This window comes from Oncorhynchus clarkii, chromosome 18 (genome assembly GCF_045791955.1).
Source record: "Oncorhynchus clarkii lewisi isolate Uvic-CL-2024 chromosome 18, UVic_Ocla_1.0, whole genome shotgun sequence".
Taxonomy (NCBI): domain Eukaryota; kingdom Metazoa; phylum Chordata; class Actinopteri; order Salmoniformes; family Salmonidae; genus Oncorhynchus; species Oncorhynchus clarkii.
This window is the reverse complement of record NC_092164.1, coordinates 45910439-45935320: the sequence shown is the minus strand read 5'-3', so window position 1 is coordinate 45935320 and position 24882 is coordinate 45910439. Positions and strand designations below refer to the sequence as shown.

Below are 24882 nucleotides of genomic sequence, written 5' to 3'. Positions count from 1 at the left end.
AGCGAACACAGAGAGAGCGAGCACAAAGAGAGCAAGCACAGAGAGAGAGAGCGAGCACTGGGAGAGAGAGAGCGAGCACTGGGAGAGAGAGAGCGAGCACTGGGAGAGAGAGAGCGAGCACAGCGAGAGAGAGAGAGAGAGAGAGTGAGCGAGCACAGACAGAGAGAGCAAGCGAGTACAGAGAGGCACTAGAAAAGTCTGCAGCACCCGGCCTCCCCCTGCTAGAATCCGAAGTCAAATGTCTGCTGTTTGCCGATGATCTGGTGCTTCTGTCACCAACCAAGGAGGGCCTACAGCAGCACCTAGATCTTATGCACAGATTCTGTCAGACCTGGGCCCTGACAGTAAATCTCAGTAAGACCAAAATAATGGTGTTCCAAAAAAGGTCCAGTCACCAGGACCACAAATACAAATTCAATCTAGACACTGTTGCCCTAGAGCACACAAAAAACTATACATACCTTGGCCTAAACATCAGCGCCACAGGTAACTTCCACAAAGCTGTGAACGATCTGAGAGACAAGGCAAGAAGGGCATTCTCTGCCATCAAAAGAAACATAAATTTCAACATACCAATTAGGATTTGGCTAAAAATACTTGAATCAGTCATAGAGCACATTGCCCTTTATGGTTGTGAGGTCTGGGGTCCGCTCACCAACCAAGACTTCACAAAATGGGACAAACACCAAATTGAGACTCTGCACGCAGAATTCTGCAAAAATATCCTCCGTGTACAACGTAACACACCAAATAATGCATGCAGAGCAGAATTAGGCCGATACCCACTAATTATCAAAATCCAGAAAAGAGCCGTTAAATTCTACAACCACCTAAAAGGAAGTGATTCACAAACTTTCCATAACAAAGCCATCACCTACAGAGAGATGAACCTGGAGAAGAGTCCCCTAAGCAAGCTGGTCCTGGGGCTCTGTTCACAAACACAAACACACCCTACAGAGCCCCAGGACAACAGCACAATTAGACCCAACCAAATCATGAGAAAACAAAAAGATAATTACTTGACACATTGGAAAGAATTAACAAAAAACAGAGCAAACTAGAATGCTATTTGGCCCTACACAGAGAGTACACAGCGGCAGAATACCTGACCACTGTGACTGACCCAAAATTAAGGAAAGCTTTGACTATGTACAGACTCAGTGAGCATAGCCTTGCTATTGAGAAAGGCCGCCGTAGGCAGACATGGCTCTCAAGAGAAGACAGGCTATGTGCTCACTGCCCACAAAATGAGGTGGAAACTGAGCTGCACTTCCTAACCTCCTGCCCAATGTATGACCATATTAGAGAGACATATTTCCCTCAGATTACACAGATCCACAAAGAATTCGAAAACAAATCCACATTTGAAAAACTCCCATATCTACTGGGTGAAATTCCACAGTGTGCCATCACAGCAGCAAGATTTGTGACCTGTTGCCACGAGAAAAGGGCAACCAGTGAAGAACACACACCATTGTAAATACAACCCATATTTATGCTTATTTATTTTATCTTGTGTCCTTTAACCATTTGTACATTGTTAAAACACTGTATATATATATAATATGACATTTGTAATGTCTTTACTGTTTTGAAACCTCTGTATGTGTAATGTTTACTGTTAATTTTTGTTGTTTTTCACTTTATATATTCACTTTGTATGTTGTCTACCTCACTTGCTTTGGCAATTTTAACACATGTTTCCCATGCCAATAAAGCCCTTGAATTGAATTGAATTGAATTGAGAGAGAGAGAGAGAGAGCACATAGCGAGTAGAGAGAAAGCGAGCGAGCAGAGAGAGAGCGAGCGAGCACAGAGAGAGAGAGAGCGAGCACAGAGAGAGAGAGAGCGAGCACAGAGAGAGCGAGCACAGAGAGAGAGAGAGAGAGAGAGAGAGAGAGAGAGAGCGAGCACAGAGAGAGAGAGAGCGAGCACAGACAGAGAGAGCGAGCGAGCACAGACAGAGAGAGCGAGCGATCACAGACAGAGAGAGCGAGCGATCACAGACAGAGAGAGCGAGCGATCACAGACAGAGAGAGCGAGCAACGACAGAGAGAGCCAGCGAGCAACGACAGAGAGAGCGAGCGAGCAACGACAGAGAGAGCGAGCACAGACAGAGAGAGCGAGCGAACACAGACAGAGCGAGCGAGCACAGACAGAGAGAGTGAGCGAGCACAGACAGAGAGAGCGAGCGAGCAACGACAGAGAGAGCGAGCGAGCAACGACAGAGAGAGCGAGCGAGCAACGACAGAGAGAGCGAGCAGAGACAGAGAGAGCGAGCGAGCACAGACAGAGAGCGAGCACAGACAGAGAGAGCGAGCGAGCACAGACAGAGAGAGCAAGCGAGCAACGACAGAGAGAGCGAGCGAGCAACGACAGAGAGAGCGAGCGAGCAACGACAGAGAGAGTGAGCGAGCAACGACAGAGAGAGCGAGCGAGCAACGACAGAGAGAGCGAGCGAGCGAGCAGACAGAGAGAGCGAGCGAGCGAGCAGACAGAGAGAGCGAGCACAGACAGAGAGAGCGAGCACAGACAGAGAGAGCGAGCGAGCATTGGGAGAGAGAGAGCACAGAGAGAGCGAGCACAGAGAGAGAGAGCGAGCGAGCACAGAGAGAGAGAGAGCGAGCGAGCACAGAGAGAGAGAGTGGGCGAGCACATAGAGAGCACAGAGAGAGAGAGCCACGAGAGAGAGCGAGCTCCCCGAGAGAGAGAGGGCCTTGCGAGAGAGAGGGCCTTGCGAGAGAGAGGGCCTTGCGAGAGAGAGGGCCTTGCGAGAGAGAGGGCCTTGCGAGAGAGAGAGAGGGCCTTGCGAGAGAGAGAGAGGGCCTTGCGAGAGACAGAGAGGGCCTTGCGAGAGACAGAGAGGGCCTTGCGAGAGAGAGAGAGAGGGCCTTGCGAGAGAGAGAGAGAGGGCCTTGCGAGAGAGAGGGCCTTGCGAGAGAGAGGGCCTTGCGAGAGAGAGGGCCTTGCGAGAGAGAGGGCCTTGCGAGAGAGAGGGCCTTGCGAGAGAGAGGGCCTTGCGAGAGAGAGAGGGGGCCTTGCGAGAGAGAGAGTGCCATGCGAGAGAGAGAGAGCGCCATGCGAGAGAGAGAGAGCGCCATGCGAGAGAGAGAGAGCGCCATGCGAGAGAGAGAGAGCGCCTTGCGAGAGAGAAAGAGCGCCTTGCGAGAGAGAGACAAAGAGCACAGAGAGAGAGCGAGCGAGCACAGAGAGAGAGCAAGCAAGCACAGAGGGAGAGCAAGCGAGCGAGCACAGAGAGAGCGAGCGAGCACAGAGCGAGTAGAGAGAGAGCGAGCACAGAGAGAGAGAGAGAGCGAGCACAGAGAGAGAGAGAGAGAGAGCAAGCAGAGAGAGAGAGAGAGAGAGCAAGCACAGAGAGAGAGAGAGAGAGCGAGCAGAGAGAGAGAGAGAGAACGAGCAGAGAGAGAGAGAGAGAACGAGCAGAGAGAGAGAGAGAGAACGAGCAGAGAGAGAGAGAGAGAGAGCGAGCACAGAGAGAGAGAGAGAGAGAGCGAGCACAGAGAGAGAGAGAGAGAGAGAGCGAGCACATAGAGAGAGAGAGAGAGAGAGAGCGAGCACAGAGAGAGCGAGCAGAGAGAGAGAGCGAGCAGAGAGAGAGCGAGCACAGAGCGAGTAGAGAGAAAGCGAGCGAGCAGAGAGAGAGAGAGCGAGCAGAGAGAGAACGAGCAGAGAGAGAGCGAGCGAGCGAGCACAGAGAGAGAGAGCGAGCACAGAGAGAGAGAGAGCGAGCGAGCACAGAGAGAGAGCGAGAGAGAGAGCACAGAGAGAGAGAGAGAGAGCGAGCACAGACAGAGAGAGCGAGCGAGCACAGACAGAGCGAGCGAGCACAGACAGAGAGAGCGAGCACAGACAGAGAGAGCGAGCGAGCACAGACAGAGAGAGCGAGCGATCACAGACAGAGAGAGCGAGCGATCACAGACAGAGAGAGCGAGCGATCACAGACAGAGAGAGCGATCACAGACAGAGAGAGCGAGCGAGCACAGACAGAGAGAGCGAGCAACGACAGAGAGAGCGAGCGAGCGATCATAGACAGAGAGAGCGAGCACAGACAGAGAGAGCGAGCGAGCACAGACAAAGAGAGCGAGCGAGCACAGACAGAGAGAGCGAGCGAGCACAGACAGAGAGAGCGAGCGAGCACAGACAGAGAGAGCGAGCGAGCACAGACAGAGAGAGCGAGCGAGCACAGAGAGAGCGAGCGAGCACAGAGAGAGCGAGCGAGCACAGAGAGAGCGAGCGAGCACAGAGAGAGCGAGCGAGCACAGAGAGAGCGAGCGAGCACAGAGAGAGCGAGCGAGCACAGAGAGAGCGAGCGAGCACAGACAGAGAGAGCGAGCAACGACAGAGAGCGAGCACAGAGAGAGCGAGCACAGAGAGAGCGAGCACAGAGAGAGCGAGCACAGAGAGAGCGAGCAGAGAGAGAGCGAGCAGAGAGAGAGAGAGCGAGCGATCACAGACAGAGAGAGCGAGCAACGACAGAGAGAGCGAGCGAGCGATCATAGACAGAGAGAGAGAGCACAGACAGAGAGAGAGAGAGCGAGCGAGCACAGACAGAGAGAGAGAGCGAGCGATCACAGAAAGAGAGAGCGAGCACAGACAGAGAGCGAGCGATCACAGGACAGAGAGAGCAAGCGATCACAGACAGAGAGAGCAAGCGATCACAGACAGAGAGAGAGAGCGAGCACAGACAAAGAGAGCGAGCGATCATAGACAGAGAGAGCGAGCGAGCGATCACAGACAGAGAGAACGAGCGAGCGATCACAGACAGAGAGAGCGAGCAATCATAGACAGAGAGAGCGAGCGATCATAGACAGAGAGAGCGAGCGAGCGAGCACAGACAGAGAGAGCGAGCGAGCACAGACAGAGAGAGCGAGCGAGCACAGACAGAGAAAGCGAGCGAGCACAGACAGAGAAAGCGAGCGAGCACAGACAGAGAGAGCGAGCGAGCACAGACAGAGAGAGCGAGCGAGCACAGACAGAGCGAGCGAGCACAGACAGAGAGAGCGAGCGAGCACAGACAGAGAGAGCGAGCGAGCACAGGCAGAGAGAGCGAGCGAGCAACGACAGAGAGCGAGCAGATAGAGAGCGAGCACAGAGAGAGAGAGAGAGAGCGAGCACAGAGAGAGAGAGAGCGAGCACAGAGAGAGCGAGCAGAGAGAGAGACGAAGCAGAGAGAGAGAGCGAGCAGAGAGAGAGAGCGAGCACAGAGCGAGTAGAGAGAAAGCGAGCGAGCGAGCGAGCACAGAGAGAGAGAGCGAGCAAGCACAGAGAGAGAGAGAGAGAGAGCGAGCACAGAGAGAGAGAGAGAGCGAGCACAGACAGAGAGAGCGAGCACAGACAGAGAGAGCGATCACAGACAGAGAGAGCGAGCGATCAGACAGAGAGAGCGAGCGATCACAGACAGAGAGAGCGAGCGATCACAGACAGAGAGAGCGAGCGAGCAACGACAGAGAGAGCGAGCGAGCAACGACAGAGAGAGCGAGCACAGACAGAGAGAGCGAGCGAGCACAGACAGAGAGTGAGCGAGCACAGACAGAGAGAGCGAGCGAGCGAGCAACGACAGAGAGAGCGAGTGAGCAACGACAGAGAGAGCGAGTGAGCAACGACAGAGAGAGCGAGCGAGCACAGACAGAGAGAGCGAGCACAGACAGAGAGAGCGATCACAGACACAGAGAGCGATCAAGCGATCACAGACAGAGAGAGCGAGCATTCACAGACAGAGAGAGCGATCACAGACAGAGAGAGCGAGCGATCACAGACAGAGAGAGCGAGCAACGACAGAGAGAGAGAGCGAGCAACGACAGAGAGAGAGAGCGAGCAACAACAGAGAGCGAGCGAGCAACGACAGAGAGAGCGAGCACAGACAGAGAGAGCGAGCACAGACAGAGAGAGCGAGCACAGACAGAGAGAGCGAGCGAGCACAGACATAGAGAGTGAGCGAGCACAGACAGAGAGAGCGAGCGAGCAACGACAGAGAGAGCGAGCGAACACAGACAGAGCGAGCGAGCACAGACAGAGAGAGCGAGCACAGACAGAGAGAGCGAGTGAGCAACGACAGAGAGAGCGAGCACAGACAGAGAGAGCGAGCACAGACAGAGAGAGCGAGCACAGACAGAGAGAGCGAGCACAGACAGAGAGAGCGAGCATTGGGAGAGAGAGAGCACAGAGAGAGCGAGCACAGAGAGAGAGCGAGCGAGCACAGAGAGAGAGCGAGCACAGAGAGAGAGCGAGCACAGAGAGAGAGCGAGCACAGAGAGAGAGAGGGCGAGCACATAGAGAGAGAGAGCGAGCGAGCCGAGCGAGAGAGCCGAAAGTGAGAGACCGAGCCGAGAGCGACCGAGCCAAGAGCGACCGCGCCCCGAGAGCGAGCACCCCGGCGAGCACCCCGAGAGAGAGAGCGAGCGACCCGAGAGAGAGAGCGAGCACCCCGGCGAGCATCCCGAGAGAGAGAGAGAGAGCGAGCACCCCGAGAGAGAGCGAGCACCCCGAGAGAGAGAGAGCGAGCGCCCCGAGAGAGAGAGCAAGCGCCCCGAGAGAGAGAGCGAGCGCCCCGAGAGAGAGAGAGAGCGCCCCGAGAGAGAGAGAGCGCCCCGAGAGAGAGAGAGCGCCCCGAGAGAGCGAGACCGAGCCGAGAGCTACCGAGCCGAGAGCGACCGAGCAAGCCGAGAGCGAGCGCCCCGAGAGAGAGAGAGAGCGAGCGCCCCGAGAGAGAGAGAGCGAGCGCCCTGAGAGAGAGAGAGCGAGCGAGCCGAGCGAGAGAGCCGAAAGAGAGAGACCGAGCCGAGAGCGACCGAGCCGAGAGCGAGCACCCCGAGAGCGAGCACCCCGAGAGCGAGCGCCCCGGCGAGCGCCCCGAGAGAGAGAGAGCGAGCGCCCCGAGAGAGAGAGAGCGAGCACCCCGAGAGAGAGAGAGCCGAGAGAGAGAGAGAGAGAGAGAGAGAGAGCGCCCCGAGAGAGAGAGAGCGAGCTGAGAGAGACAGCGAGCCGAGAGCGAGAGACAGCGAGCCGAGAGCGAGAGAGATAGAGACAGCGAGCCGAGAGCGAGCGAGCGCCCCGAGAGAGAGAGCGAGCGCCCCGAGAGAGAGAGAGCGAGCGCCCCGAGAGAGAGAGAGCGCCCCGAGAGAGAGAGAGCGAGCGCCCTGAGAGAGAGAGAGCGAGCGAGCCGAGCGAGAGAGCCGAAAGTGAGAGACCGAGCCGAGAGCGACCGAGCCAAGAGCGACCGCGCCCCGAGAGCGAGCACCCCGGCGAGCACCCCGAGAGAGAGAGAGAGAGAGAGCGACCCGAGAGAGAGAGCGAGCACCCCGGCGAGCACCCCGAGAGAGAGAGAGAGAGCGAGCGCCCCGAGAGAGAGAGAGAGCGAGCACCCCGAGAGAGAGAGCGAGCACCCCGAGAGAGAGAGCGAGCACCCCGAGAGAGAGAGAGAGAGCGCCCCGAGAGAGAGAGAGAGCGCCCCGAGAGAGAGAGAGAGCGCCCCGAGAGAGCGAGACAGAGCCGAGAGCTACCGAGCCGAGAGCGACCGAGCCGAGAGCGACCGAGCGAGCCGAGAGCGAGCGCCCCGAGAGAGAAAGAGCGAGAGCCCGAGAGAGAAAGAGCGAGAGCCCCGAGAGAGAGAGAGAGAGAGAGAGAGCGCCACGAGAGCGCCCCGAGAGAGAAAGAGAGAGAGATCGCCCCGAGAGAGAGAGAGCGCCCCGAGAGAGAGAGAGAGCGCCCCGAGAGAGAGAGAGAGAGAGCGAGAGAGAGCGCCCCGAGAGAGAGAGAGAGAGAGAGAGAGAGAGAGAAAGAGCGAGAGCCCCGAGAGAAAGAGAGAGAGCCCCGAGAGAGAGAGAAAGAGCGAGAGCCCCGAGAGAGAGAGAGCGAGAGCCCCGAGAGAGAAAGAGCGAGAGCCCGAGAGAGAAAGAGCGAGAGCCCCGAGAGAGAAAGAGCGAGCGCCCCGAGAGAGAAAGAGCGAGCGCCCCGATAGAGAGAGAGAGAGAGCGAGCGAGAGAGAGAAAGAGCGAGAGCGAGAGAGCCCCGAGAAAGAGAGAGCGAGCGCCCCGAGAGAGAGAGAGCGAGCGCCCCGAGAGAGAGCGCCCCGAGAGAGAGCGAGCGAGCCGAGAGCGAGCGCCCCGAGAGCGAGCGCCCCGAGAGAGAGAGAGCGCCCGAGAGAGAGAGAGAGCGCCCCGAGAGAGAAAGAGCGAGAGCCCCCAAGAGAGAAAGAGCGAGAGCCCGAGAGAGAAAGAGCGAGCCCCGAGGGAGAAAGAGAGAGAGAGAGCGCCCCGAGAGCGCCCCGAGAGAGAGAGAGAGAGATCGCCCCGAGAGAGAGAGAGCGCCCCGAGAGAGAGAGAGCGCCCCGAGAGAGAGAGCGAGCGCCCCGAGAGAGAGAGAGCGAGAGAGCGCCCCGAGAGAGAGAGAGAGAGAGAGAGAGAGAGAGAGAGAGAGAGCGAGAGAGAGAGCGAGAGAGAGAGCGCCCCGAGAGAGAGAGAGAGAGAGAGCGCCCCGAGAGAGAGAGAGAGAGAGAGCGAGAGAGAGAGAGAAAGAGCGAGAGCCCCGAGAGAAAGAGAGAGAGAGCCCCGAGAGAGAGAGAAAGAGCGAGAGCCCCGAGAGAGAGAGAAAGAGCGAGAGCCCCGAGAGAGAGAGAAAGAGCGAGAGCCCCGAGAGAGAAAGAGCGAGAGCCCCGAGAGAGAAAGAGCGAGAGCCCGAGAGAGAAAGAGCGAGAGCCCCGAGAGAGAAAGAGCGAGCGCCCCGATAGAGAGAGAGAGAGAACGAGCGCCCCGAGAAAGAGAGAGCGAGCGCCCCGAGAGAGAGAGAGCGAGCGCCCCGAGAGAGAGCGCCCCGAGAGAGAGCGAGCGAGCCGAGAGCGAGCGCACCGAGAGCGAGCGCCCCGAGAGAGAGAGAGCGCCCGAGAGAGAGAGAGAGAGCGCCCCAAGAGAGAAAGAGCGAGAGCCCCCAAGAGAGAAAGAGCAAGAGCCCGAGAGAGAAAGAGCGAGCCCCGAGGGAGAAAGAGAGAGAGAGAGCGCCCCGAGAGAGAGAGAGCGCCCCGAGAGCGCCCCAAAAGAGAGAGAGAGAGAGATCGCCCCGAGAGAGAGAGAGCGCCCCGAGAGAGAGAGAGAGCGCCCCGAGAGAGAGAGAGAGCGCCCCGAGAGAGAGAGAGAGCGCCCCGAGAGAGAGCGCCCCGAGAGAGAGAGAGAGCGCCCCGAGAGAGAGCGCCCCGAGAGAGAGAGAGAGCGCCCCAAGAGAGAGAGAGAGAGCGAGAGAGAGAGAGAGCGCCCCGAGAGTGCCCCGAGAGAGAGCGCCGAGCGCCACGAGAGAGAGAGCGAGCGCCCCGAGAGAGAGAGAGAGAGAGCGAGAGAGAGAGCGCCCCGAGAGAGAGAGAGAGAGAGAGAGAGAGAGAGAGAGAGAGAGCGAGAGAGAGAGAGAAAGAGCGAGAGCCCCGAGAGAAAGAGAGAGAGCCCCGAGAGAGAGAAAGAGCGAGAGCCCCGAGAGAGAGAAAGAGCGAGAGCCCCGAGAGAGAAAGAGCGAGAGCCCCGAGAGAGAAAGAGCGAGAGCCCGAGAGAGAAAGAGCGAGAGCCCCGAGAGAGAGAGAGCGCCCCGAGAGAGAAAGAGAGAGAGATCGCCCCGAGAGAGAGAGAGCGCCCCGAGAGAGAGAGAGAGCGCCCCGAGAGAGAGAGAGAGCGCCCCGAGAGAGAGAGAGCGAGAGAGAGAGCGCCCCGAGAGCGCCCCGAGAGAGAGCGCCGAGCGCCCCGAAAGAGAGAGCGAGCGCCCCGAGAGAGAGAGAGAGAGCGAGAGAGAGAGAGAGAGCGCCCCGAGAGAGAGAGAGAGAGAGAGAGAGAGAGAGAGAGAGCGAGAGAGAGAGAGAAAGAGCGAGAGCCCCGAGAGAAAGAGAGAGAGCCCCGAGAGAGAGAGAAAGAGCGAGAGCCCCGAGAGAGAGAGAAAGAGCGAGAGCCCCGAGAGAGAGAGAAAGAGCGAGAGCCCCGAGAGAGAAAGAGCGAGAGCCCCGAGAGAGAAAGAGCGAGAGCCCCGAGAGAGAAAGAGCGAGAGCCCCGAGAGAGAAAGAGCGAGAGCCCCGAGAGAGAAAGAGCGAGAGCCCGAGAGAGAAAGAGCGAGAGCCCCGAGAGAGAAAGAGCGAGCGCCCCGATATAGAGAGAGAGAGAGCGAGCGCCCCGAGAAAGAGAGAGCGAGCGCCCCGAGAGAGAGAGAGCGAGCGCCCCGAGAGAGAGCGCCCCGAGAGAGAGCGAGCGAGCCGAGAGCGAGCGCCCCGAGAGCGAGCGCCCCGAGAGAGAGAGCGCCCCGAGAGAGAGAGAGCGAGCGCCCCGAGAGAGAAAGAGCGAGCGCCCCAATAGAGAGAGAGAGAGAGCGAGCGCCCCGAGAAAGAGAGAGCGAGCGCCCCGAGAGAGAGAGAGCGAGCGCCCCGAGAGAGAGAGATCGCCCCGAGAGAGAGATCGCCCCGAGAGAGAGAGCGCCCCGAGAGAGAGAGAGAGCGCCCCGAGAGAGAGAGAGAGCGCCCCGAGAGAGAGAGAGAGCGCCCCGAGAGAGAGCGCCCCGAGAGAGAGAGAGAGCGAGAGAGAGAGAGAGCGCCCCGAGAGCGCCCCGAGAGAGAGCGCCGAGCGCCCCGAGAGAGAGAGCGAGCGCCCCGAGAGAGAGAGAGAGAGAGCGAGAGAGAGAGAGAGAGAGCGCCCCGAGAGAGAGAGAGAGAGAGAGAGAGCGAGAGAGAGAGAGAAAGAGCGAGAGCCCCGAGAGAAAGAGAGAGAGCCCCGAGAGAGAGAGAAAGAGCGAGAGCCCCGAGAGAGAGAGAAAGAGCGAGAGCCCCGAGAGAGAAAGAGCGAGAGCCCCGAGAGAGAAAGAGCGAGAGCCCGAGAGAGAAAGAGCGAGAGCCCCGAGAGAGAGAGAGAGAGAGAGAGAGAGAGAGAGCGCCACGAGAGCGCCCCGAGAGAGAAAGAGAGAGAGATCGCCCCGAGAGAGAGAGCGAGCACCCCGAGAGAGAGAGAGAGCGAGCGCCCCGAGAGAGAGAGCGAGCGCCCCGAGAGAGAGAGAGAGCGAGCACCCCGAGAGAGAGAGAGAGCGAGCACCCCGAGAGAGAGAGAGAGCGAGCACCCCGAGAGAGAGAGAGAGCGAGCACCCCGAGAGAGAGAGAGAGCGAGCACCCCGAGAGAGAGAGAGCCCAGGGAGACAGCGAGCCGAGAGCGAGAGAGAGACAGCGAGCCGAGAGAGAGAGACAGCGAGCCGAGAGCGAGCGAGCGCCCCGAGAGAGAGAGAGCGAGCGCCCCGAGAGAGAGAGCGAGCGCCCCGAGAGAGAGAGAGAGCGAGCGCCCGAGAGAGAAAGAGCGAGCCAAGAGAGAGAAGGCAGAGAGAGCGCGAGCCGAGAGAGAGAGCGAGCCGAGAGAGAGCGCGAGCCGAGAGAGAGCGAGCGCCCCGTGAGAGAGTGAGCGTCCCGAGAGAGAGAGAGAGCGAGCGAGCGCTCCGAGAGAGCGAGCGCCCCGAGAGAGCGAGCGCCCCGAGAGAGAGAGAGAGCGAGCACCCCGAGAGAGAGAGCGAGCGAGCCGAGAGAGCCGAGAGAGAGAGACCGAGCCGAGAGCGACCGAGAGCGAGCGAGCCGAGAGCGAGCGCACCAAGAGAGAGAGAGCGAGCGCCCCGAGAGAGAGAGAGCGAGCGCCCCGAGAGCGAGCGCCCCGGCGAGCGCCCCGAGAGAGAGCGAGCGCCCCGAGAGAGAGAGAGAGAGAGCGAGCACACCGAGAGAGAGAGAGCCGAGAGAGAGAGAGAGCGGGCGCCCCGAGAGAGAGAGAGCGAGCGAGCCGAGCGAGAGAGCCGAAAGAGAGAGACCGAGCCGAGAGCGACCGAGCCGAGAGCGACCGAGCCGAGAGCGAGCGCCCCGAGAGAGCGCCCCGAGAGAGAGAGAGCGAGAGAGCCGAAAGAGCGAGACCGAGCCGAGAGCGACCGAGCCGAGAGAGAGCGCCCCGAGAGAGAGAGAGAGAGAGAGCCGAAAGAGAGAGACCGAGCCGAGAGCGACCTAGCCGAGAGCAAGCGCCCCGAGAGAGCGCCCCGAGAGAGAGAGAGAGCGAGAGAGCCGAAAGAGAGAGACCGAGCCGAGAGCGACCGAGCCGAGAGCGAGCGCCCCGAGAGCGAGCGCCCCGGCGAGCGCCCCGAGAGAGAGAGAGCGAGAGAGAGAGAGCGAGCGCCCAGAGAGAGAGAGCGAGCGCCCGAGAGAGAGAGAGAGAGAGCGAAGAGAGAGAGCCCCGAGAGAGAAAGAGCGAGAGCCCCGAGAGAGAAAGAGCGAGAGCCCCGAGAGAGAAAGAGCGAGAGCCCGAGAGAGAAAGAGCGAGAGCCCCGAGAGAGAAAGAGCGAGCGCCCCGATATAGAGAGAGAGAGAGCGAGCGCCCCGAGAAAGAGAGAGCGAGCGCCCCGAGAGAGAGAGAGCGAGCGCCCCGAGAGAGAGCGCCCCGAGAGAGAGCGAGCGAGCCGAGAGCGAGCGCCCCGAGAGCGAGCGCCCCGAGAGAGAGAGAGCGAGCGCCCCGAGAGAGAGAGCGCCCCGAGAGAGAGAGCGAGCGCCCCGAGAGAGAAAGAGAGAAAGAGCGAGAGCCCCGAGAGAGAGAGAGAGCGAGCGAGCGCCCCGAGAGAGCGAGCGCCACCGAGAGAGCGAGCGCCCCGAGAGAGAGAGAGAGCGAGCCGAGAGAGCCGAGAGAGAGAGACCGAGCCGAGAGCGACCGAGAGCGAGCGAGCCGAGAGCGAGCGCCCCGAGAGAGAGAGCGAGCGCCCCGAGAGAGAGAGAGCGAGCGCCCCGAGAGCGAGCGCCCCGGCGAGCGCCCCGAGAGAGAGCGAGCGCCCCGAGAGAGAGAGAGAGAGAGCGAGCACACAGAGAGAGAGAGAGAGCCGAGAGAGAGAGAGAGAGCGGGCGCCCCGAGAGAGAGAGAGAGCGAGCGAGCCGAGCGAGAGAGCCGAAAGAGAGAGACCGAGCCGAGAGCGACCGAGCCGAGAGCGACCGAGCCGAGAGCGAGCGCCCCGAGAGAGCGCCCCGAGAGAGAGAGAGCGAGAGAGCCGAAAGAGCGAGACCGAGCCGAGAGCGACCGAGCCGAGAGAGAGCGACCGAGCCGAGAGAGAGCGCCCCGAGAGAGAGAGAGAGAGCCGAAAGAGAGAGACCGAGCCGAGAGCGACCTAGCCGAGAGCAAGCGCCCCGAGAGAGCGCCCCGAGAGAGAGAGAGAGCGAGAGAGCCGAAAGAGAGAGACCGAGCCGAGAGCGACCGAGCGGAGAGCGAGCGCCCCGAGAGCGAGCGCCCCGGCGAGCGCCCCGAGAGAGAGAGAGCGAGAGAGAGAGAGCGAGCGCCCAGAGAGAGAGAGCGAGCGCCCGAGAGAGAGAGAGAGAGAGCGCCCCGAGAGAGAGAGCGCCCCGAGAGAGAGAGAGAGAGAGCGAGCGCCCCGAGAGAGAGAGAGAGCGAGCGCCCCGAGAGAGAGAGAGCGAGCGCCCCGAGAGAGAAAGAGTGAGCGCCCCGATAGAGAGAGAGAGAGAGCGAGCGCCCCGAGAAAGAGCGAGCGAGCACCCCGAGAGAGAGAGAGCGAGCGCCCCGAGAGAGAGCGCCCCGAGAGAGAGCGAGCGAGCCGAGAGCGAGCGCCCCGAGAGAGAGAGAGCGAGCGCCCCGAGAGAGAGCGCCCCGAGAGAGAGCGAGCGAGCCGAGAGCGAGCGCCCCGAGAGCGAGCGCCCCGAGAGAGAGAGAGCGAGCGCCCCGAGAGAGAGAGAGAGCGAGCGCCCCGAGAGAGAGAGAGAGCGAGCGCCCCGAGAGAGAGAGAGAGCGAGCGCCCCGAGAGAGAGCGAGCGCCCCGAGAGAGAGCGAGCGCCCCGAGAGAGAGCGAGCGCCCCGAGAGAGAGAGAGCGAGCACCCCGAGAGAGAGAGAGCCGAGAGAGAGAGAGAGCGCGCGCCCAGAGAGAGAGAGCGAGCCGAGAGAGACAGCGAGCCGAGAGCGAGAGACAGCGAGCCGAGAGCGAGAGAGAGACAGACAGCGAGCCGAGAGCGAGCGAGCGCCCCGAGAGAGAGAGAGCGAGCGCCCCGAGAGAGAGAGAGCGAGCGCCCCGAGAGAGAGAGAGAGAGAGAGAGAGAGAGAGCGCCCCGAGAGAGAGCGAGCGAGCCGAGCGAGAGAGCCGAAAGTGAGAGACCGAGCCGAGAGCGACCGAGCCGAGAGCGACCGCGCCCCGAGAGCGAGCACCGCGGCGAGCACCCCGAGAGAGAGAGCGAGCGCCCCGAGAGAGAGAGCGAGCACCCCGAGAGAGAGAGAGAGCGAGCGCGAGCGCCCCGAGAGAGAGAGAGAGCGAGCGCCCCGAGAGAGAGAGAGAGCGAGCACCCCGAGAGAGAGAGAGGAGAGAGCGCCCCGAGAGCGAGCACCCCGAGAGAGAGAGAGAGCGAGCGAGAGAGACCCCGAGAGAGAGAGAGAGCGAGCACCCCGAGATAGAGAGAGCGAGCGAGCACCCCGAGCGCCCCGAGAGAGAGAGAGAGCACCCCGAGAGAGAGAGAGAGCACCCCGAGAGAGAGAGAGAGCACCCCGAGAGAGAGAGCGAGCGAGCACCCCGAGAGAGAGAGAGCGAGCGCCCCGAGAGAGAGAGAGCGAGCGCCCCGAGAGAGAGCCGAGAGAGAGAGCGAGCACAGCGAGCCGAGAGCGAGAGAGAGAGCGAGCACCCCGAGAGAGAGAGCGAGCGCCCCGAGAGAGAGAGCGAGCGCCCCGAGAGAGAGAGCGCCCCGAGAGCGTGAGAGAGAGAGAGCGCCCCGAGAGCGCCCCGAGAGAGAGAGCACCCCGAGAGAGAGCGCCCCGAGAGAGAGCGAGAGCGCCCCGAGAGAGAGCGCCCCGAAAGAGAGATCGCCCCGAGAGAGAGAGAGCGAGCCGAGAGAGAGAGAGAGCGAGCCGAGAGAGAGAGAGAGCGAGCGAGAGAGAGAGCGAGCCGAGAGAGAGAGAGCGAGCCGAGAGAGAGAGAGCGGGCCGAGAGAGAGCGAGCGGGCCGAGAGAGAGCGAGCGGGCCGAGAGAGAGAGAGCGAGCGCCCCGAGAGAGAGAGAGCGAGCGCGAGCGAGCGCCCCGAGAGAGAGAGCGAGCGCCCCGAGAGAGAGCGAGAGCGAGCGCCCCGAGAGAGAGAGAGAGCGAGCGAGCGGGCCGAGAGAGAGCGAGCGGGAGAGAGAGAGCGAGCGCCGAGAGAGAGAGAGAGAGCGAGCGCTGAGAGAGAGAGAGAGAGAGAGAGAGAGCGAGCGGGCCGAGAGAGAGCGAGCGGGCCGAGAGAGAGCGAGCGGGCCGAGAGAGAAAGAGCGAGCGGGCCGAGAGAGAGAGAGCGAGCGGGCTGAGAGAGAGAGAGAGAGAGAGAGAGCGAGCGGGCCGAGAGAGAGCGAGCGGGCCGAGAGAGAAAGAGCGAGCGGGCCGAGAGAGAAAGAGCGAGCGGGCCGAGAGAGAAAGAGCTAGCGCCCCGAGAGAGAAAGAGCGAGCGCCCCGAGAGAGAAAGAGCGAGCGCCCCGAGAGAGAGAGCGAGCGCCCCGAGAGAGAGAGCGAGCGCCCCGAGAGAGAGAGCGAGCGCCCCGAGAGAGAGAGAGAGAGAGCGAGCGCCCCGAGAGAGAGAGAGCGCCCCGAGAGAGAGAGAGCGACCGCCCCGAGAGAGAGAGAGCGAGCGCCCCGAGAGAGAGAGAGCGAGCGCCCCGAGAGAGAGAGAGAGCGAGCGCCCCGAGAGAGAGAGAGCGAGCGCCCCGAGAGAGAGAGCGAGCGCCCCGAGAGAGAGAGCGAGCGCCCCGAGAGAGAGAGCGAGCGCCCCGAGAGAGAGCGAGAGTGAGCGCCCCGAGAGAGAGAGAGAGCGGGCCGAGAGAGAGCGAGCGGGCCGAGAGAGAGCGAGCGGGCCGAGAGAGAGCGAGCGGGCCGAGAGAGAGAGAGAGCGAGCGGGCTGAGAGAGAGAGAGAGAGAGAGAGAGAGAGCGGGCCGAGAGAGAGCGAGCGGGCCGAGAGAGAGCGAGCGGGCCGAGAGAGAAAGAGCGAGCGCCCCGAGAGAGAGAGAGCGAGCGCCCCGAGAGAGAGAGAGAGCGAGCGCCCCGAGAGAGAGAGAGCGAGCGCCCCGAGAGAGAGAGCGAGCGCCCCGAGAGAGAGAGCGAGCGCCCCGAGAGAGATAGCGAGAGTGAGCGCCCCGAGAGAGAGAGAGAGCGGGCCGAGAGAGAGCGAGCGGGCCGAGAGAGAGCGAGCGGGCCGAGAGAGAGCGAGCGGGCCGAGAGAGAGAGAGAGAGCGAGCGGGCTGAGAGAGAGAGAGAGAGAGAGAGAGAGAGCGAGCGGGCCGAGAGAGAGCGAGCGGGCCGAGAGAGAGCAAGCGGGCCGAGAGAGAAAGAGCGAGCGGGCCGAGAGAGAAAGAGCGAGCGGGCCGAGAGAGAAAGAGCTAGCGCCCCGAGAGAGAAAGAGCGAGCGCCCCGAGAGAGAGAGAGAGCGCCCCGAGAGAGAGAGCAAGCGCCCCGAGAGAGAGAGAGCGAGCGAGCCGAGCGAGAGAGCCGAAAGTGAGAGACCGAGCCGAGAGCGACCGAGCCGAGAGCGACCGCGCCCCGAGAGCGAGCACCGCGGCGAGCACCCCGAGAGAGAGAGCGAGCGCCCCGAGAGAGAGAGCGAGCACCCCGAGAGAGAGAGAGAGCGAGCGCCCCGAGAGAGAGAGAGAGCGAGCGCCCCGAGAGAGAGAGAGAGCGAGCACCCCGAGAGAGAGAGAGAGCGAGCACCCCGAGAGAGAGAGAGAGCGAGCACCCCGAGATAGAGAGAGAGCGAGCACCCCGAGAGAGAGAGAGAGCACCCCGAGAGAGAGCACCCCGAGAGAGAGAGAGAGCGAGCACCCCGAGAGAGAGAGAGCGAGCGCCCCGAGAGAGAGAGAGCGAGCGCCCCGAGAGAGAGAGAGCGAGCACCCCGAGAGAGAGAGAGAGCGAGCACCCCGAGAGAGAGAGAGCGAGCGCCCCGAGAGAGAGAGCGAGCGCCCCGAGAGAGAGAGCGTACCCGAAAGAGAGATCGCCCCGAGAGAGCGAGACCGAGCCGAGAGCGACCGAGCCGAGAGCGACCGAGCGAGCCGAGAGCGAGCGCCCCGAGAGAGAGAGAGAGAGCGAGCGCCCCGAGAGAGAGAGAGCGAGCGCCCTGAGAGAGAGAGAGCGAGCGAGCCGAGCGAGAGAGCCGAAAGAGAGAGACCGAGCCGAGAGCGAGCACCCCGAGAGCGAGCGCCCCGGCGAGCGCCCCGAGAGAGAGCGAGCGCCCCGAGAGAGAGAGAGAGCGAGCACCCCGAGAGAGAGCCGAGAGAGACAGCGAGCCGAGAGCGAGAGACAGCGAGCCGAGAGCGAGAGACAGCGAGCCGAGAGCGAGCGAGCGCCCCGAGAGAGAGAGAGCGAGCGCCCCGAGAGAGAGAGAGAGGGAGCGCCCGAGAGAGAAAGAGCGAGCCGAGCCCCCGAGAGAAAGAGTGAGAGCCCGAGAGAGAAAGAGCGAGAGCCCCGAGAGAGAGCGCCCCGAGAGCGCCCTGAGAGAGAGAGAGCGCCCCGAGAGCGCCCCGAGAGAGAGAGCACCCCGAGAGAGAGCGCCCCGAGAGAGAGCGAGAGCGCCCCGAGAGAGAGCGCCCCGAGAGAGAGAGAGAGCGCCCCGAGAGAGAGAGAGAGCGCCCCGAGAGAGAGAGAGAGCGCCCCGAGAGAGAGCGCCCTGAGAGAGAGAGAGAGCGCCGAGCGCCCCGAGAGAGAGAGCGAGCGCCCCGAGAGAGAGAGAGCGAGCGCCCCGAGAGAGAGAGAGAGCGAGCGCCCCGAGAGAGAGAGAGAGCGAGCGCCCCGAGAGAGAGAGAGAGAGCGAGCGCCCCGAGAGAGAGAGAGCGAGCGCCCCGAGAGAGAGAGCGAGCCGAGAGAGAGAGAGCGAGCCGAGAGAGAGAGAGCGGGCCGAGAGAGAGCGAGCGGGCCGAGAGAGAGCGAGCGGGCCGAGAGAGAGCGAGCGGGCCGAGAGAGAGCGAGCGGGCCGAGAGAGAGAGCGAGCGCCCCGAGAGAGAGAGAGCGAGCGCCCCGAGAGAGAGAGAGCGAGCGCCCCGAGAGAGAGAGCGAGCGCCCCGAGAGAGAGAGAGCGAGCGCCCCGAGAGAGAGAGAGCGAGCGCCCCGAGAGAGAGAGAGCGAGCGCCCCGAGAGAGAGAGCGAGCGCCCCGAGAGAGAGAGAGCGAGCGCCCCGAGAGAGAGAGAGCGAGCGCCCCGAGAGAGAGAGAGAGCGAGCGCCCCGAGAGAGAGAGAGAGCGAGCGCCCCGAGAGAGAGAGAGAGCGGGCCGAGAGAGAGAGAGAGAGAGAGCGAGCGCCCCGAGAGAGAGAGAGCGAGCGCCCTGAGAGAGAGAGAGCGAGCGAGCCGAGCGAGAGAGCCGAAAGAGAGAGACCGAGCACCCCGAGAGCGAGCGCCCCGGCGAGCGCCCCGAGAGAGAGCGAGCGCCCCGAGAGAGAGAGAGAGCGAGCACCCCGAGAGAGAGCCGAGAGAGACAGCGAGCCGAGAGCGAGAGACAGCGAGCCGAGAGCGAAAGACAGCGAGCCGAGAGCGAGCGAGCGCCCCGAGAGAGAGAGAGCGAGCGCCCCGAGAGAGAGAGAGAGCGAGCGCCCGAGAGAGAAAGAGCGAGCCGAGCCCCCGAGAGAAAGAGTGAGAGCCCGAGAGAGAAAGAGCGAGAGCCCCGAGAGAGAGCGCCCCGAGAGCGCCCTGAGAGAGAGAGAGCGCCCCGAGAGCGCCCCGAGAGAGAGAGCACCCCGAGAGAGAGCGCCCCGAGAGAGAGCGAGAGCGCCCCGAGAGAGAGCGCCCCGAGAGAGAGAGAGCGCCCCGAGAGAGAGCGCCCTGAGAGAGAGAGAGAGCGCCGAGCGCCCCGAGAGAGAGAGCGAGCGCCCCGAGAGAGAGAGAGCGAGCGCCCCGAGAGAGAGAGAGAGCGAGCGTCCCGAGAGAGAGAGAGCGAGCGCCCCGAGAGAGAGAGCGAGCCGAGAGAGAGAGAGCGAGCCGAGAGAGAGAGAGCGGGCCGAGAGAGAGCGAGCGGGCCGAGAGAGAGCGAGCGGGCCGAGAGAGAGAGAGCGAGCGCCCCGAGAGAGAGAGAGAGCGAGCGCCCCGAGAGAGAGAGAGCGAGCGCCCCGAGAGAGAGAGCGAGCGCCCCGAGAGAGAGAGCGAGCGCCCCGAGAGAGATAGCGAGAGTGAGCGCCCCGAGAGAGAGAGAGAGCGGGCCGAGAGAGAGCGAGCGGGCCGAGAGAGAGCGAGCGGGCCGAGAGAGAGCGAGCGGGCCGAGAGAGAGAGAGAGAGCGAGCGGGCTGAGAGAGAGAGAGAGAGAGAGAGAGAGCGAGCGGGCCGAGAGAGAGCGAGCGGGCCGAGAGAGAGCGAGCGGGCCGAGAGAGAGAGAGCGAGCGGGCTGAGAGAGAGAGAGAGAGAGAGAGAGCGAGCGGGCCGAGAGAGAGCGAGCGGGCCGAGAGAGAAAGAGCGAGCGGGCCGAGAGAGAAAGAGCGAGCGGGCCGAGAGAGAAAGAGCTAGCGCCCCGAGCGAGAGAAAGAGCGAGCGCCCGAGAGAGAGAGAGAGAGAGCGAGCGCCCCGAGAGAGAGAGAGCGCGAGCGCCCCGAGAGAGAGAGCGAGCGCCCCGAGAGAGAGAGAGCGAGCGCCCCGAGAGAGAGAGAGAGAGCGCGAGCGCCCCGAGAGAGAGAGCGAGAGAGAGAGAGAGCGAGCGCCCCGAGAGAGAGAGAGCGCCCCGAGAGAGAGAGAGAGCGACCGCGAGCCCGAGAGAGAGAGAGAGAGAGCGAGCGCCCCGAGAGAGAGAGAGCGAGCGCCCCGAGAGAGAGAGAGAGCGAGCGCCCCGAGAGAGAGAGAGCGAGCGCCCCGAGAGAGAGAGAGCGAGCGCCCCGAGAGAGAGAGCGAGCGCCCCGAGAGAGAGAGCGAGCGCCCCGAGAGAGAGCGAGAGTGAGCGCGAGAGAGAGAGCCCGAGAGAGAGCGAGAGAGAGAGAGCGGGCCGAGAGAGAGCGAGCGGGCGAGAGAGAGAGAGAGAGCGGCCTGAGAGAGAGAGAGAGAGAGAGAGAGAGAGAGCGAGCGGGCCGAGAGAGAGCGAGCGGGCCGAGAGAGAGAGAGAGAGAGAGCGAGCGGGCCGAGAGAGAGAGAGCGAGCGGGCCGAGAGAGAAAGAGCTAGCGCCCCGAGAGAGAAAGAGCGAGCGCCCCGAGAGAGAGAGAGAGCGCCCCGAGAGAGAGAGCAAGCGCCCCGAGAGAGAGAGCGAGCGCCCCGAGAGAGAGAGCGAGCGCCCCGAGAGAGAGAGCGAGCGCCCCGAGAGAGAGAGCGAGCGCCCCGAGAGAGAGAGCGAGCGCCCCGAGAGAGAGAGCGAGAGTGAGCGCCCCGAGAGAGAGAGAGAGCGAGCGCCCCGAGAGAGAGAGAGAGCGAGCGCCCCGAGAGAGAGAGAGAGCGAGCGCCCCGAGAGAGAGAGAGAGCGAGCGCCCCGAGAGAGAGAGAGAGAGCGAGCGCCCCGAGAGAGAGAGAGAGCGAGCGCCCCGAGAGAGAGAGAGAGCGAGCGCCCCGAGAGAGAGAGAGCGAGCGCCCCGAGAGAGAGAGAGCGAGCGCCCCGAGAGAGAGAGCGAGCGCCCCGAGAGAGAGACCTCTCTCTGAGAGCCCCGAGAGAGAGAGCGAGAGCCCCGAGAGAGAGAGAGCGAGAGCCCCGAGAGAGAGAGAGCGAGAGCCCCGAGAGAGAGAGAGAGAGCGAGAGCCCCGAGAGAGAGAGACCGAGCGCCCCGAGAGAGAGAGACCGAGCGCCCCGAGAGAGAGAGAGCGAGAGCCCCGAGAGAGAGAGCGCACCGAGAGAGAGAGCGCACCGAGAGAGAGAGCGCACCGAGAGAGAGAGCGCGCAGCCAAGAGAGAGAGCGAGAGCCCAGAGAGAGAGAGAGAGCGAGAGCCCAGAGAGAGAGCGAGAGCCCAGAGAGAGAGAGAGAGAGAGAGCGAGCGCCCCGAGAGAGAGAGAGCGAGCGCCCCGAGAGAGAGAGAGCGAGCGCCCCGAGAGAGAGAGAGCGAGCGCCCGAGAGAGAGAGAGCGAGCGCACCGAGAGAGAGAGAGAGCGCACCGAGAGAGAGAGCGCGCAGCCGAGAGAGAGAGAGAGCGAGAGCCCAGAGAGAGAGAGAGAGCGAGAGCCCAGAGAGAGAGAGAGAGAGCGCCCCAAGAGAGAGAGAGAGCGAGCGCCCCAAGAGAGAGAGAGCGAGCGCCCAGAGAGAGAGCGCGAGCGCCCCGAGAGAGAGAAAGAGCGAGCGCCCCGAGAGAGAGAGAGGGTGAGCGCCCCGAGAGAGAGAGAGAGCGCACCGAGAGAGAGAGCGCACCGAGAGAGAGAGCACGCAGCCAAGAGAGAGAGCGAGAGCCCAGAGAGAGAGAGCGAGAGCCCAGAGAGAGAGAGAGAGAGAGAGAGAGAGAGAGAGAGAGAGCGCACCGAGAGAGAGAGAGAGCGCACCGAGAGAGAGAGCGCGCAGCCAAGAGAGAGAGAGAGAGCGAGAGCCCAGAGAGAGAGAGAGAGAGAGCGAGAGCCCAGAGAGAGAGAGAGCGAGAGCGCCCAGAGAGAGAGAGAGCGCGAGCGCCCCGAGAGAGAGACAGGGCGAGCGCCCCGAGAGAGAGAGAGCGTGAGCGCCCCGAGAGAGAGAGAGAGCGCACCGAGAGAGAGAGAGAGCGCACCGAGAGAGAGAGCGCGCAGCCAAGAGAGAGAGAGAGAGAGAGAGCGAGAGCCCAGAGAGAGAGAGAGAGCGAGCGCCCCGAGAGAGAGAGAGCGAGCGCCCCGAGAGAGAGAGAGCGAGCGCCCCGAGAGAGAGAGAGCGAGCGCCCCGAGAGAGAGAGAGAGCGAGCGCCCCGAGAGAGAGAGAGCGAGCGCCCCGAGAGAGAGAGAGCGAGCGCCCCGAGAGAGAGAGAGCGAGCGCCCCGAGAGAGAGAGAGCGAGCGCCCCGAGAGAGAGAGAGCGAGCGCCCCGAGAGAGAGAGAGAGCGAGCGCCCCGAGAGTAAGAGAGAGCGGGCCGAGAGAGAGCGAGCGGGCCGAGAGAGAGCGAGCGGGCCGAGAGAGAGCGAGCGGGCCGAGAGAGAGAGAGAGAGAGCGAGCGGGCTGAGAGAGAGAGAGAGAGAGAGAGAGAGAGAGAGAGAGCGAGCGGGCCGAGAGAGAGCGAGCGGGCCGAGAGAGAAAGAGCGAGCGGGCCGAGAGAGAAAGAGCGAGCGGGCCGAGAGAGAAAGAGCGAGCGGGCCGAGAGAGAAAGAGCTAGCGCCCCGAGAGAGAAAGAGCGAGCGCCCCGAGAGAGAAAGAGCGAGCGCCCCGAGAGAGAGAGCGAGCGCCCCGAGAGAGAGAGCGAGCGCCCCGAGAGAGAGAGCGAGCGCCCCGAGAGAGAGAGAGAGAGCGAGCGCCCCGAGAGAGAGAGAGCGCCCCGAGAGAGAGAGAGCGAGCGGGCCGAGAGAGAGAGAGCGAGCGCCCCGAGAGAGAGAGAGCGAGCGCCCCGAGAGAGAGAGAGAGAGCGAGCGCCCCGAGAGAGAGAGAGCGAGCGCCCCGAGAGAGAGAGCGAGCGCCCCGAGAGAGAGCGAGAGTGAGCGCCCCGAGAGAGAGAGAGAGCGGGCCGAGAGAGAGCGAGCGGGCCGAGAGAGAGCGAGCGGGCCGAGAGAGAGCGAGCGGGCCGAGAGAGAGCGAGCGGGCCGAGAGAGAGAGAGAGCGAGCGGGCTGAGAGAGAGAGAGAGAGAGAGAGAAAGAGAGCGGGCCGAGAGAGAGCGAGCGGGCCGAGAGAGAGCGAGCGGGCCGAGAGAGAAAGAGCGAGCGCCCCGAGAGAGAGAGAGCGAGCGCCCCGAGAGAGAGAGAGAGCGAGCGCCCCGAGAGAGAGAGAGCGAGCGCCCCGAGAGAGAGAGCGAGCGCCCCGAGAGAGAGAGCGAGAGTGAGCGCCCCGAGAGAGAGAGAGAGCGGGCCGAGAGAGAGCGAGCGGGCCGAGAGAGAGCGAGCGGGCCGAGAGAGAGCGAGAGAGCGAGCGGGCTGAGAGAGAGAGAGAGAGAGAGAGAGCGAGCGGGCCGAGAGAGAGCGAGCGGGCCGAGAGAGAGCGAGCGGGCCGAGAGAGAAAGAGCGAGCGGGCCGAGAGAGAAAGAGCGAGCGGGCCGAGAGAGAAAGAGCTAGCGCCCCGAGAGAGAAAGAGCGAGCGCCCCAAGAGAGAGAGAGAGCCCCGAGAGAGAGAGAGAGCGCCCCGAGAGAGAGAGCGAGCGCCCCGAGAGAGAGAGCGAGCGCCCCGAGAGAGAGAGCGAGCGCCCCGAGAGAGAGAGCGAGAGTGAGCGCCCCGAGAGAGAGAGCGAGAGTGAGCGCCCCGAGAGAGAGAGCGAGAGTGAGCGCCCCGAGAGAGAGAGAGAGCGAGCGCCCCGAGAGAGAGAGAGAGCGAGCGCCCCGAGAGAGAGAGAGAGCGAGCGCCCCGAGAGAGAGAGAGCGAGCGCCCCGAGAGAGAGACCTCTCTCTGAGAGCCCCGAGAGAGAGAGCGAGAGCCCCGAGAGAGAGAGAGCGAGAGCCCCGAGAGAGAGAGAGCGAGAGCCCCGAGAGAGAGAGAGAGAGAGCGAGAGCCCCGAGAGAGAGAGACCGAGCGCCCCGAGAGAGAGAGAGACCGAGCGCCCCGAGAGAGAGAGAGCGAGAGCCCCGAGAGAGAGAGCGCACCGAGAGAGAGAGCGCACCAAGAGAGAGAGCGCACCGAGAGAGAGAGCGCGCAGCCAAGAGAGAGAGCGAGAGCCCAGAGAGAGAGAGCGAGAGCCCAGAGAGAGAGCGAGAGCCCAGAGAGAGAGAGAGAGAGAGAGTGAGCGCCCCGAGAGAGAGAGAGCGAGCGCCCCGAGAGAGAGAGAGCGAGCGCCCCGAGAGAGAGAGAGCGAGCGCCCCGAGAGAGAGAGAGCGAGCGCACCGAGAGAGAGAGAGAGCGCACCGAGAGAGAGAGCGCGCAGCCGAGAGAGAGAGAGAGCGAGAGCCCAGAGAGAGAGAGAGAGCGAGAGCCCAGAGAGAGAGAGAGAGAGCGCCCCAAGAGAGAGAGAGAGCGAGCGCCCCAAGAGAGAGAGAGCGAGCGCCCAGAGAGAGAGCGCGAGCGCCCCGAGAGAGAGAAAGAGCGAGCGCCCCGAGAGAGAGAGAGGGTGAGCGCCCCGAGAGAGAGAGAGAGCGCACCGAGAGAGAGAGAGAGAGCGCACCGAGAGAGAGAGCACGCAGCCAAGAGAGAGAGCGAGAGCCCAGAGAGAGAGAGCGAGAGCCCAGAGAGAGAGAGCGAGAGAGAGAGAGAGAGAGCGCACCGAGAGAGAGAGAGAGCGCACCGAGAGAGAGAGAGCGCGCAGCCAAGAGAGAGAGAGAGAGCGAGAGCCGAGAGAGAGAGAGAGCGAGAGCCCAGAGAGAGAGAGAGCGAGAGCGAGCGCCCAGAGAGAGAGAGAGCGCGAGCGCCCCGAGAGAGAGAAAGGGCGAGCGCCCCGAGAGAGAGAGAGCGTGAGCGCCCCGAGAGAGAGAGAGAGCGCACCGAGAGAGAGAGCGCGCAGCCAAGAGAGAGAGAGAGAGAGCGAGAGCCCAGAGAGAGAGAGAGAGCCCAGAGAGAGAGAGAGAGAGAGAGAGCGCCCCGAGAGAGAGAGAGAGCGAGCGCCCCGAGAGAGAGAGAGAGAGAGAGAGAGAGAGCGAGCGCCCCGAGAGAGAGAGAGCGAGCGCCCCGAGAGAGAGAGAGCGAGCGCCCCGAGAGAGAGAGAGCGAGCGCCCCGAGAGAGAGAGAGCGAGCGCCCCGAGAGAGAGAGAGCGAGCGCCCCGAGAGAGAGAGAGCGAGCGCCCCGAGAGAGAGAGAGCGAGCGCCCCGAGAGAGAGAGCGAGCGCCCAGAGAGAGAGAGAGCGCGAGCGCCCCGAGAGAGAGAAAGGGCGAGCGCCCCGAGAGAGAGAGAGCGTGAGCGCCCCGAGAGAGAGAGAGAGCGCACCGAGA

General features: G+C 63.4%; 4 protein-coding genes across 5 annotated transcripts in view; 3 read left to right on the top strand and 1 right to left on the bottom strand.

The window, feature by feature from the left end:
- Positions 1 to 24882, bottom strand: part of LOC139373569 (AT-rich interactive domain-containing protein 1A-like) — a 125450-nt gene that overhangs the window by 57556 nt on the left and 43012 nt on the right. The window lies entirely within an intron of this gene.
- LOC139373901 (octapeptide-repeat protein T2-like) lies at positions 3351 to 10809 on the top strand (the record flags this gene model as incomplete). Its single annotated transcript, XM_071114994.1, has 6 exons — positions 3351 to 3407; positions 5082 to 5198; positions 8376 to 8444; positions 9199 to 9271; positions 9773 to 9975; positions 10639 to 10809. Coding segments are annotated over 6 exons (690 nt in total), but the record flags the coding sequence as incomplete, so codon positions are not given.
- On the top strand, positions 15802 to 19339 carry LOC139373570 (apical junction molecule ajm-1-like; the record flags this gene model as incomplete). The annotated part of the gene is made up of 8 exons (XM_071114235.1): positions 15802 to 15837; positions 16132 to 16374; positions 16992 to 17182; positions 17863 to 18016; positions 18238 to 18319; positions 18735 to 18792; positions 18938 to 19028; positions 19145 to 19339. Coding segments are annotated over 8 exons (1050 nt in total), but the record flags the coding sequence as incomplete, so codon positions are not given.
- On the top strand, positions 20869 to 22685 carry LOC139373900 (U4/U6.U5 small nuclear ribonucleoprotein 27 kDa protein-like; the record flags this gene model as incomplete). The annotated part of the gene is made up of 4 exons (XM_071114993.1): positions 20869 to 20907; positions 21058 to 21114; positions 21709 to 21720; positions 22659 to 22685. Coding segments are annotated over 4 exons (135 nt in total), but the record flags the coding sequence as incomplete, so codon positions are not given.